We start from the raw sequence: 12,512 nt of genomic DNA on the forward strand, positions 1-12,512 counted from the left end.
TGCAACTCCAAGGGAACCTACTTGAGGAGAAGAGACCGTCCTCACCCTGCCTGGGGCCCAGAGAGGGCCGGGGTAGGGGTAGAGAGTGGACATGGAAGGACCCTCCCCTGCTCCTCCTCCTGGCCCTGTCGCTGATCCTGTCTGTCTCTTGAGCCTCATCCAGGTCTCCTTCCAGGCGCCCGTCTCCAAGTCCCCAAGCAGGCACCTTGGGTACACCTCCAACCAAAGGGGCAGCAGAGTGGGTCCTGAGCATGTGGCCAGGAGTCCTCACATCTCTGGCTGCCGAGCCCCATGTGAAGCCACCGGCTCATCCGGCCCCTTCCAGGACCCACAGTGGAACCTGGGCTGACTGCCCTCATGGGCCTGTGGGCAGCAACTCACATTGCAACCTCATGAATAACTCAGCACCTCCTGCTGCCTACCTCTCTGAGGAAGCCTGGTCCTCTGGAGCCCCTCCCCCTTGCAACCATTGCTTTAAACTTTAATAGGCTGAAGCTCAGTGGCAGCTAAGCAGGCTCCAGGGACCTGAGGCAGAATGTCCTGGGCAGGGGAACTCAGGCTGAGCTCTCCCCAGAGGAGGCTGGCAGGGGCAAACCCCCGGGGCGCAGGCCCAGCTCTCCAGAGCTCTGGCAGCCAAGGCCGGATGTGGTCAGGCAGGAATCCCGAGAGTGGCTTCCAGCTTCAGGGGCCTACAGAGGAGGAAGAGTAAGCTGGAGTGACCTGGGAGAGATCCTCACTCAAGGTTGGGCCCCTGAGACTGTGGTGGCATAGGGTTGCAGATAAACCCAAAGGTTAGAAGCCCAGAATCTTACTGGCCAGAGACTCTCTTCCTGAAGGTGGAGCTCCAGCAAGGAGACATCCAAGAGGACCGAGACCTCCAGAGCTGTTCCGGAGACAGGCTCCGCTGGTGGAGGCAGTGCCCTGGGTAGGCCTGCATGGACATCCCCATCAGCAGCAGAGACTTCCGCTGCCTGCAGCTGGCCTGTGTGGCCCTCGGTCTGGTGGCCGGCAGCATCATCATCGGCGTCTCCATCTCCAAAGCTGCAGCTGCCGTGGGCGGGATCTTTATTGGCGCTTCTGGTCTGGGTGAGAAGGTGCCTCAGAGAGGGAGCTGGGGCAGAAGGTGGGGTGAGGGGACCATGGCCAGGTGAACAAGAAATGGAGGGAAGAGTTGGGTCATCAGGAATCAGTTGGGGAGGATGGAAGTTGGAGGTGTGAGCAAGGCAGCCATCAGGGGTACAGGGAGGGAGAGGGAGGCTGGGGTGAGATTCCCACGGCACACTGCAGGGGTGAGGAGATTTGGAGCAGGAGCTGGTGACCACTGCTCTGGGGCCACTCTTGCTCTGGCTCCCCAGTCCCAAGCCCTGGACTCTTCAGTTAGTGTTAGGACTCATAAGCTTGTTCTGGATGAATTGGTGGGTAGAGAAGGACAGAGTTCTCTGTGGGACCCTCCTTGAGCCCTGACAGGATCCAGCTCAGACAAAGGGTTTCCTTTTCTTTCCTGGAATGTTGCTGCAGCTGATCTGTCTGTCCAGGCATCTCTCTGTCCGGACCAGGCCCACTGACATCCCCACAGTGGTGCTGGGTACCATCACTCGCCCCTCCCACCACCCTGGGCCATGGGCAGAACCAGAAGCACCAGGTCGGTGGGCTCTGGCATCTGCACCTGTGAACTCAGGCCAGGGGCCAAACCCTTGGGAGTGACAGAGCAGGACCCATTCTTCCGCTACTCTCTCCCCAGCTCACTGAGGAGCCCCAGTCCTGCCCTGGGAGCTCTAGGGGAGGGCAGGGAATCAGAGTTGGGGGTTGCAAATGGGCCCATTTCCAGCTGCAGGGGGAGGAAGAAACCAACCTGCCATCACCTGGGCAGGGTGGAGTCAGGAGCCTGGGCCTTCACAGCCTGTAACCCTTTCCCCCCCGAAGGCACTGCTCTCCACCCCCTCCTGGGGCTGGGTGTTGGGGAATGCCCCCCGACTGAGGCACACACTCACAGGCTACATTCACACACCCACAGTCCCAACCCGGCCCACTCATGCTCCTCCCATGCACACCCATAACCCAGCCCCAGGCTCACAGCCCACAGCTTCACACAGCTCACCCTAAACAGGCTCCCTCCTCACCACGGAACCCCTCCATGTCTCTCTTCTTAGGGCTCCTTATCTTGGCCTACCCCTTCCTGAAGCCTCGGTTCAACCTGGACCACATCCTGCCCACAATAGGTGAGTCCTCTCCTCCATCCCCACCTCCGCCAAGAACTGCGTGAGACCCTCTGTGTGTAAGTCTGCAGCCCACTGTGCAGAGCAGCCAAGCCCACATGTGTGACTATACTGGCTGCGTGTGTTAGAGATGCTGTGTGTGTGTGTGTGTGTGTGTGTGTGTGTGTGTGTTGTGTAGGCACTGCTGTGACTGCACACAGATTCCAGCCTTCCACTAAGTCCCTGAACTGGCTCAGAGGACCTAGAACCTCCATCTCCCCTGATAAGTTCTCCTTCTTCCCCAAAGCCTCCAAGATCTCCAGATAACCCTACTTCATCCCTGAGCTTCCATAAAGACCCTCTAGTTCCCCTGATACCTCAGGACCCTGGATAGCTCCCCACCTCATCTCAGCCCCCCACTTAGGTGCTCCCATCTCCATCAGCCCTGCACATTCATCCCCAGTTCTCCCCAGGACCCCCACCTCCTTAAATATCTGCTGTCTTCTCCTTCAAGGGCCCATTTCTTCCACCTTCATTCCCCTCCCCAAATCTGCGCAGATCATGTGGGAGACATAAAGGAAAGTAGTAGAGCAAAGACAGCAGCCAGGATGGGGAGTAGACAACAGGAAGGACTTCCCTTCCTAGAGCTGAACTTGATTTGAGAATGGCTCAGTAATCACAGGGCTTGGGGTGCTCTCATCCTACAGGGAGCCTGAGAATCCACCCCCAGCCAGGGGCAGATCATGGGGAGGGAAGATCCAGCACCAATGGAAACAAAGAGGGTAAGTTCCAGAAATTCCAGAGTCTATCTTCCATCTTCCCCTCTGGGTACACAGCCCAGAGAAGCTACCATGATGGAAGTGCAAAGGGGGCTTCTTCAATCACAGGGAGGCAGAAGTTTTGCATAGTTCTTTCACGAGCTTAGTCAAACGCTTCTTGCTCCCAGCAGAGCTCAACCCCTCTGGTCCCCAAAGTTTCTCTGTCAGGCCCAGTATAGCACCACACTGCCCTCCCTCCCCTAGCCCAATGCCCAGTTATTTTCTCACTCTCCTCTCCCATAGTGGAATCCAACTCTCAGAGCTAGTACCCGAAACTGGGCATCTCCCTCCTCCTTCATCCCGCCACACTGGAAAATTCCAGGGCAAGAGTTTCTCAAAGATGCCCCCACCTCCAATGTCTGCAGCCCATGGTAGGATGCTGAGCACTCAGCAAAAGGTTCCATCCCAGACACTGTTCCAAGCACTTTCCATACGTTGATTTGTTTCATTCTCAGAACCAGCCACATGAGGCAGGTACTATAATTAGCCCCACTTTATATATGGGGCAACTGAGGCCCAAATTGCCAATATCTGTTGGATCACTGACAAAGCAAGAAAGTTCCAGAAAAACATCTACTTCTGCTTTATTGACTATGCCAAAGCCTTTGACTGTGTGGATCACAACAAACTGTGGAAAATTCTTAAAGAGATGGGAATACCAGGCCACCTTACCTGCCTCCTGAGCAATCTGTATGCAGGTCAAGAATCAACAGTTAGAACCGGACACGTGACAACAGACTGGTTCCAAATTGTGAAAGGAGTACATCAAGGCTGTATATTGTCACCCTGCTTATTTAACTTATATGCAGAGTACCTCATACAAAATGCCTGGCTAGATGAAGCACAAGCTGGAATCAAGACTGCCAGGAGAAATATCAATAACCTCAGATATGCAGATGACACCATCCTTATGGCAGAAAGCAAAGAACTAAAGATCCTCTTGATCAAAGTGAAAGAGGAGAGTGAAAAAGTTGGCTTCAAACTCAACATTCAAAAAACTAAGATCATGGCATCCAGTCCCATCACTTCATGGCAAATAGATTGGTAAACAATGGAAATAGTGAGAAACTTTATTTTGGGGGACTCCAAAATCACTGCAGATGGTGATTGCAGCCATGAAATTAAAAGACACTTGCTCCTTGGAAGAAAAGTTATGACCAACCTAGACAGCATATTGAAAAGCCAAAGACATTACTTTGCTGACAAAGTTCCATCTAGTCAAAGCTATGGTTTTTCCAGTAGTCCATGTATGGATATGAGAGTTGGACTGTGAAGAAAGCTGAGTGTCAAAGGATTGACGCTTTTGAACTGTGGTGTTGGAAAAGACTCTTGAGAATCCCTTGGACTGCAAGAAGATCAAACCAGTCCATCCTAAAGGAAATCAGTCCTGAATATTCATTGGAAGGACTGATGCTGAAGCTGAAACTCCAATTCTTTGGCCACCTGATGCAAAGAACTGACTCATTGGAAAAGACCCTGATGCTGGGAAAGATTGAAGGCAAGAGGAAAAGGGGATGACAGAGGATGAGATGACTGGATGGCATCACCGACTCAATGGCCGTGAGTTTGAGCAAGCTCCGGGAGTTGGTGATGGACAGGGAAGCCTGGCATGCTGCAGTCCATGGGGTCACAAAGAGTCTGACATGACTGAGGGACTGAACTGAACTGACTGAGGCCCAGGGAGGTTATGAGACTCAGCTGGGAAGTGGTGGGGCCAGAAACCAGGTCGTCAGCCCCAAGTCCTGCCTCTAACTCCCACACCATGTTGCTGTCCTCTTGAAGGGCCACTCTGACCATCCATGTCTCTTTAAACCAGGCTGCCCCCCAAGACTCCCTCCCTCCCCATTCTATCCCCTCTGACCCAGGTCCCTCTGGGAGGCTCTGACCCAGGATCTGTCTACTCAGCCGCCCTGTCCTGGTCTCTCCCACAGGAGCCCGTAGCAGCCTGTCCACCGTGAGCAGAACCCTGGAGAAGCTGAAGCCTGGGGGCCGGGGGACTGGCGAGGGCTAAGGCAAGGGCTGAGGGGTTGCCCCCTGCCCTGAGCTCTCCTCCCCCTGCTCCCCCAGTCTCAGAGCCTGCCTGGATCCGAACCTGAGAAGAACCAGCTCCTGGAGATGTCAGACCTGCATCCGCCAAAGCCACTGGAAATGGATTCCTGTGATGGGCAGGGCTGGGACTAAGGTGTCTCTAGTTTCAGGCTCTTGACCTGGATCTTCTCTCTGGACGGCAGCTCAGCTTTCTTCCCTTTCTGATCTACTGACTGGCTTCTCTGGAATGTGGGGCCCAGTGATGCCCCAGTCCCTTGCTCCTGCCTGCCCAGGGAAGTGAACTACAGGCCCTCAGAAACCACAGCCGGGTTCTGAGGCCCTCAGTCCCAAAGGCTCTGAGCCTCAGGAATTCACTGGCTGGATTGAGGGGCTGGACCAGACTCTTCTGAATATCAGAAGCTCTGAACCACTCCTCAGGGACAGGCCCAGAGCAGCAGTGAACCAGACAAGGGGCAGAGCCTGGAAAAATGAAATGGTCACTGCCTTGACAGGAACCCAGGAGGCAAGGCCTGGAGGCTTTCAGGAGGAGGTGGCTCCTGAGCTGACCCCTGTGCTGAGACTCCTGGGGGTTGACGCCACTGTTCAAGGCTTTTCAGGATCTGACTGCAGACAAGACCTCCAGTCTTCCTCTCCTCCCCACCCTCTCACTGCTCCTGAGCAACCTAAACGCATCCGAGTTTCCAAGCCCTGGCCCGTGTTCTGGATGCCCCCCACTTGTTTGTGCCTCTCTGCCTATCAAACCTCCACCTTTGAAGGCCCCCTTCCAAGTGTCCCCCAACCACAATGCCCTCCACGTCCTCTTCCACCAGCCTCTGTCTCCCTCTCTCGACACTCTCCAGGAAGGTTGAAATCTTCTTTTTCACAAAACAATTACTAATTTTGTTTAAACCTACTGCCTATTGCCCTTTTTCCAGTTAGCATAAGGGTAGACAGTAAGTGCTCAATAAATGTTAAATAGCTTAAATTTGATGGAGAAACAATTCCCTAGGCTTTCCCTGGAGAGCCATTTCAGGCTCCACATATTCATAGGGTTTGGGGCCAGGCAGACCTGATCAGTGTGTGACTGTGCAGAAAACACTGTTCCTCCCTCCCCACTGCTCCTCACACGCCTGTGCCCTCAAGGTGACCTCTGTGCAGACTTCTGCTCCATGTGGCTCCTGTCCTGGTTGGTGAGCAGAAGACAAGCTATGAGGAGTCTCATTCTCCAAGGATCACTGCAGATGATGCCTCCTCTTGGAAGCTTCCCCTGATTCTCTGTGCTCCATCACAGCCTACAGCACTCTGAGTGGCCTCTATTTCCCCCTTCATTAAAGTAGGAGCTAATGGCCAGGCACATGGAAAGTTCCCGGTGGATGTTGGAAAACGACACCAAAAGTAGGAGAGACCATCCCATTGTACAGCTGGGAAAGTTGGGGCTCTGCAGGAAAAGGAATCGAGTTCCATGGTGAGAGACTGTGGAGCCAGATCTCGCATTCAGGCTCCTTCTCTCTACTTGCCCAAAGCTCTACCCTCTGCTGCCCTCTGCACAGGCCCCAGGGACTAATGCCCTGACCACTGTGGGATAGAGCTCCATGGATAGAACCAGTTTCCCAAATGCTGGTGGGCTGGAGAGTGTTTGGTTCCTCCAGCCCAAGGGAAGTCAACATTCCTCTCCTTGCATCTCCTTCCTTTTCACGTCCCTCCTGCCTGCCCCTTGCCCCTTCTCCTTTCCCTCAACATCATCATCATGAACAACAACTCAGGTCTGGTTTCCTTGATCAATAAGGAACCTGTTCCTCCGGTCCATCTTCAGTCTTCACCAGCAGTGCCCCAAAGAGATGCCTAGGGGGTGGATGGGGTAGAAGTGGGGAAGGGGGAGCCTGAGCCATGGGAATTGTGGTCCCCCGCCTCGCCCACCATCAACCCTTCCCAGCTGTGGTCTCCCCCAGGGTGGCCTGCGGTATCCCAGATGCCTGACAGGGCCAGATATAGAGCAGTGCTGGGGATCAGAGCGCAATAAATTAAGAAATGAACACATGAAAAGGTGAGAGCTACGTCCATTGAGGAAGAACTGTGTGGGGGCCCAAAGGACCCTTGAAGCTCTGGGAGTTCTCCAGGCCAGGGTCTGTTTCTTCTCTTTCCCTGCCATGGGCTTCCTGAGTCCTCCCTTCCCCCCAGTCCAGGTAAGTGTCTGCATACCTCCTCCCCAACTGCATCTCTACCCACCCCCCACCCCTGACCGCCCCCACCCCCTCAACCTGATCACAGGAGTGGCCATGTGGAGTCACTGCCTTCTTCCCATGCATGCTTTGGAAGGAGGTGAGGTTAGGCCTAGCAGGCAGGGATGGTATGGTGGGTGGTGTGAGGGGAAAGCACCCCCCCCCCCCCCCGAGCAGGTCCAGAACCCTCCATTCAGTATGGGAGTGAGGGGACAGAGACAGGTCTTTGGACCCAGCTCTTTCAGCAGTCTGTTCAATAAATGAAATTAGTTCTGCCAGTGGCCTCACTCTGACGTCAGCTGTGTCTGTGCTGGCTGTGCTGGACTGAATGCTGAGAATATACCAAAGGTGGGGGGTGCTAGGTCCAGGCAGCCCCCTGGAAGTCACATCCCCACTGGGTCAACCTGGAGGACTGGAGTCTGTGCCTGTGATAAGACTCACATCCTGGTTCTGCAGACCCCCTCAGGTGAAGGGCAGGAGGGGGTGGACCAGAGACTGAAGCCTGGAGCCTCAGTTTCTTCATCTGCATATGGAAGGGGAGTGGTCCCTCCCAGACCACTATCAGGATGAAGGTTGCCTGGCATGTGGTTCACAACAGGGCAGATTTATGAATGGATAGGTGAATGAATGAAGAGGGGGTTGGACATGCTCCTCCAGCTGAACTTCCCAGATCCTGGAATATCAGCACCTCAGACTCCCACAGTCCTTTCCAACACAGTCCAGCCTGGAGGCGCTGGTGCCCAGCACTCCCTCCTTCCACTCCCTCCTCCACCCTCTAAGAAGCCCTTACAAATCCCACCAGGAGCTGTATAAGGGGCTCACGACCACACCTCTGTCTAGGATGCAGGATTGGTGGAGGGTGATTGGAGAAAGGGTGCTGAAAATAAGACTCACGTCTGGAAAAATCTTCCTGCTCCCACAGTTCCACCCCCCTCCCCCGCCCAGGGTGGGGAATCCCCCGGAGACTGAAGACAGACCAGTGCGACCTACACCCCTCACTCCAGAGTGAATGGCAAGGTATCCATCCCGGACTCGGACTCCAGAAGTCCAGACTGGAGACCGTGTGGGCGGCTGGGAGTTCACCGCCAGGCGCTTGAAAAGCGTGAAACCTAGAAACGGGGAAGGGAGAAGGGCGGCGCGGAGCTGTAGCCAGAGAGGAGAGGAGACTTGGTGCGAACGACGATCCGTGGGGGGGTCAAACGGAGCCGAGGAGCCGCCACGACGCTGAGAGGGGCGCTCAGAACCTGCGCAGCCCGCAGCCTGCCACTCGCCCCTCCCAGTCCCTGGGGGCTGCTCCCTGGCGCCCTCCTTCCCCCCGCCCACTCGCTAAGCCCGGGATCTGCAAGCAGTCAGTCAGGTGAGTGAGGGGGACCAGCCGCCACTGCCCTACCCAGCCCCATCAAGTGGGCTCCGGGTGGCTGCCCTGCTTTCTAGGGATCCTTCCTCCCTTGAGGGCCCCCAGGCAGAACCAACCAAGAAGTATCCACTGAACTGGCTCAGGCAAGTGCAAGCTACAGGTGTTGGGGGAAGCTGGAGGGAAGGCAAGAGGAGGGCAGGAGAGGGGAGAAGATGAGGAGGGTAGCTTTAGAACTAGAGGGGATATTCCATCCAGCCCTAAACCCCAGAGGAACTGAGTAGCACCAGACAAGAGGGCAAAGACCTGTACCTGGAGCACAGTCCTCTGAAAAGAGATGAGAACCACAGGGACGGGAAAGCAGGAGGAGGAGGACACACAGTATGGAGAGGCTGCCTTGGGTCCCTCTGCTCTACCGTGATCCTTCCTTCTCTTTAACTCAGTAGGAATCTGCCCTAGGAACCACCTCCAGTCCCCACCCAGCTGCCCACCGCACCCTCCCAAGACCCAAAGTAAGGAGGGAATCAGAGAGAAGTGGGCACAGAGCAACCTCCAAATCAAGAGACAGATAAAGGCAGGTGACAGTGGTCCCTCTGACCTTAACCATTTGTTTAACCAACATTCCCTGGGCACCTGGGGAGACCGGGGGGATGTGGCAGTGAAGAAGGAGGATAAAACTCTGATCCTCAAGGTAGACCAGCAGGGGAATGTGGACCTGGACACAGGAGTTCCCCATCACCTAGGCAAAGGAAGGCTTCCTGGAGGAAGTGACGTCCCAGCTGCGCTCTAAACTGGAGTCAGCCAGGTGAAAGTAAAGCAGCAGGAGCAGCATGGTCACCCGACCACACCTGGTGAGTTCAGCTCCACTTCAGCAAAATCGAGAGGGTGGCTTAGAGGGAGCTAGGGCTGAGAAAGCCCAGGAGGGGTTCCCTGGGGAGAGGAGGGGAGGAGAGCTGCGTGGGGTAGCAGGGAGACTAGAGAGGAAGAGATGGGCTCTAGAGACCCCTGGAGGGAAGCACCTGCAGGGCTGGTGTCCGACAAGAGGGGAAATGTGTGGAGGACAATCCAGGGGAGGAGGAGCAAGGGTGAAGCCAGGTCTCTGGCTGTCAGTCTGGGCTTTGTGGGAGAGGATGAAGTTTAAGAGGGCTGTTTCTAAGAGGAGGAGAATGTTTCCAAGGAGGAGGGCTCAGCGGGTCCAGAGCTGTGGCGAGGTCATGAACAATCTTCACTGGATTCAGCAACGAGGAGGCGGCTGGTGGCCTTGGAGCCAGCAGTCAAGCATGGTGGTGCAGAAGCCAGATGGGAGTGGATTGACCTTTGAGAAGGAGGTAAAGTGGGGGTGTAGCCAGCACTCTCAAGAAGTGGGGGGCGAGGTTAAATGGAGGCAGATGTGGGGGAGATGAGGGCTTTGTTTGGTTTCAAGAGGGAGAGGCTCGAGTGCCTCCAGGAGGAGATGCAGGCATGGTGAGGGGGTGATGGACACTGACGAGGAAGGGGGATGTCCCCTGGGAGCCTTGAGGGCTGCCAGGGTCAAACCAAAGACGGGGTTGCACGAAGGCCCTGCTGCCTAGGAGCTGGTTTTCTTTTCACCCACAAAGCTTCGCAGTTTGGGCACAAATGTGGAGGAGGCAGAAAGCTGGACCCATGCAGAGTTGAGGCATCTCTGGCAGCTTTGACAGAGGACAAAGGAAAAAGTTGCAAGACACGGTAAACTGCAAGAGGGTAAGCGAAGTGAGGTAGTGTGGGTCCTCAGGTGGATGCAGAGAGAAGCAGAGACAAGAGGCTCAAGGAGAAGAAGCAGAGTTCCAGGATGGCCTTAGATCAGAGCACAGTTACAGCTGGAGGCTGTGCAGTCATGGTGAGGAGCACAGGTATAGAAAACACACAGCCTAGGGTTTTTTTAAAATATAATTTTATTTATTATTTTTGGCTGTGCTGAGTTGTCCTTGCTGCGCAGGCTTTCTCTAGGTGCAGTATGCAGGCTTCTCATTGCAGCAGCCTCTCCTGTCGCGGAGCACAGGGCTTCAGTAGTTTTGGTGCGGGCTCTGGAGCTCAATAGCTGTGGTACATGGGCTTGGTTGCTCTGTGGCATGTGGGATCTTCCTGGATCAGGGCTCAAACCTGTGTCTCCTGCAGTGGCAAGCAGATTCTTTACCACTGAGCCACCAGGGAAGCCCCACACAGCCTAGATTTGAGTCCCAGCACTGCCACTTATTATCACCATGTCTGTGACCTTGGGCAAGTGACTCAACCTCTCTGAGCCTCTTTGTCCCCATCCAAAGCTGAAGATGGCAATAGCATCTATCTATAGGGTTGTCACAGGGCTTAAATGAGTTAATGATATAAAAGGCCTGGCATGCTGCAGTCCACAGGGCTGCAAAGAGCTGGACATGACTGGGCAACTGAACAACAACAATATAAATGACTTAAACCAGTGTTTGGCACATAGCAGGCGCTGTACAGGTGTTTCTATAGTGGTAGTAACAGAGTTTAGTCAAGAGTGGGATGGCTGGGTTTCTCAGAGGTGAAAGAGTTCAGGGAGATGACAAGGGTGATGAGGGGGAGGGTAGCTGGGGTGGAAGGGAGGAACTGGGAATTGGAGAGGAGGAGCCAAGGCACTAGGAGGGTGCAGGGCGAGGCAGCTGTGAAAGGATGCCGAAGCCCCTCAGGAGATTTGCACTGGAGGAGCAAGCGTACATCCCAAAGCCTTGGAAGGAGGTGGGCAGGAAGGGTAGTCCTCTGCACATAGTCAGCCATCCACCTCCGTGCTTCCGGGCAGACAGGTCTCCAGAGGTACCTATGCTGGGCAGCAGCTTCCTCTCATCAGATAGGCAGGCAACAGAGAGTGTCTGGCTGGCTGGCTCTGTGTTGGCCTGTGTCTTCAGCTCTCAGTGTAATGCACCTGTGTGTGTATTTCTGGGTATATCCAGCCACTGAGTGTACACATGTGATGCATATGTGTATGGATGTGTGCAGGCACTCAGGGATGAGGATTATGGGCCGCAGGTGTCCAACACAGGAGCTGGGAAGCCACACCTCCAGACTTCATTCTCTCCATTCTCTTGTTTCCAGAGAATCAGTGTGAGCCTCTGTGTTTGTGTGTGTACGTATGTGTGTGTTTGTGTGTGTGTCCATGCACACATGAGTCTATTGCGTGGACAGGGTGTAGGGGAGCTCTAGGATTGGCTAGGGTGGGGGTGGTGACAGCTTTGGGGGCTCCCAGGAGGCAGAATTCAGTTGGCAGAAGCTGAGAGTTTCCAGGGTAGTGAATAAGCCGGCAATGAGTAATGGTGATGTGGGAGGTTCCCTGAGGATGGAGGTGGGATGGAGGGGGACAATGGGAAGGCCACGAGAGGGGGCTGGCCCAGACTTTCTGGGATTGAAGGGGAACAGAAGGGCCAAAGCTCAGGGAAACAGAAGGGTTCACAGTGAGGGGTTCAGACTGAGCAAATGAGGCACTTGGTTTCACATGGAGGACAGCGGGCATGGTCCAGTGCCTGATGCTTCGATCAAAGCCCCAGCCCCTCACCCTCGCCCAGAAGCTCTGGGGCCCTTGCAGCAGGCACCTGGAACCAGGAGACCTGGCAGCTGCCCCCAGTTAACCACCTGCTCTAGAACAACACAGACATCCCAGATTCAGGGACTCGGTGGGGCAGGCTGACCTGAAGGGGTTTCAGACAGAGCCCCCCACCCTAGGAGCTCTGCATCCACCTAACAGAGGACCACCCTCCTTGGGCCCCAAGCTTATTGGCTGGATAATAATAATCAATTACTAATTTTTAAAATAATCAAACACCTCTATACCTTCCAGTAAGCAGAAAGTCTGCTGTAGCAAAACAACATGACTTTCAATCTGATAGAGCTGGGTTCGAATCCGTTTTACCTATTACAACTGAGT

At 54.8% G+C, this 12,512-nt stretch overlaps 1 protein-coding gene across 1 annotated transcript; it reads left to right on the forward strand.

The window, feature by feature from the left end:
• Positions 1-935: 935 nt before the first annotated feature.
• On the forward strand, positions 936-5,024 carry KNCN (kinocilin). The gene is made up of 3 exons (XM_081486521.1): positions 936-1,086; positions 2,903-2,977; positions 4,945-5,024. The coding sequence occupies exons 1-3, from the start codon at positions 936-938 to the stop codon at positions 5,022-5,024; spliced, it is 306 nt and encodes a 101-aa protein (XP_081342647.1).
• Positions 5,025-12,512: the final 7,488 nt, after the last annotated feature.

This window comes from Giraffa tippelskirchi, chromosome 5, assembly GCF_054371585.1.
Source record: "Giraffa tippelskirchi isolate mGirTip1 chromosome 5, T2T-mGirTip1v1.2.pri, whole genome shotgun sequence".
Lineage (NCBI taxonomy): Eukaryota > Metazoa > Chordata > Mammalia > Artiodactyla > Giraffidae > Giraffa > Giraffa tippelskirchi.

What these genes read in the sequence shown, in the direction of transcription:
- KNCN (XM_081486521.1), top strand. Translation starts at nt 936, where the DNA reads ATGGACATCCCCATCAGCAGCAGAGACTTCCGCTGCCTGCAGCTGGCC. An exon ending in TATTGGCGCTTCTGGTCTGG is followed by an intron (nt 1,087 to 2,902) that starts GTGAGAAGGTGC and finishes CTCATCCTACAG; the next exon opens with GGAGCCTGAGAATCCACCCC. An exon ending in CACCAATGGAAACAAAGAGG is followed by an intron (nt 2,978 to 4,944) that starts GTAAGTTCCAGA and finishes TCTCTCCCACAG; the next exon opens with GAGCCCGTAGCAGCCTGTCC.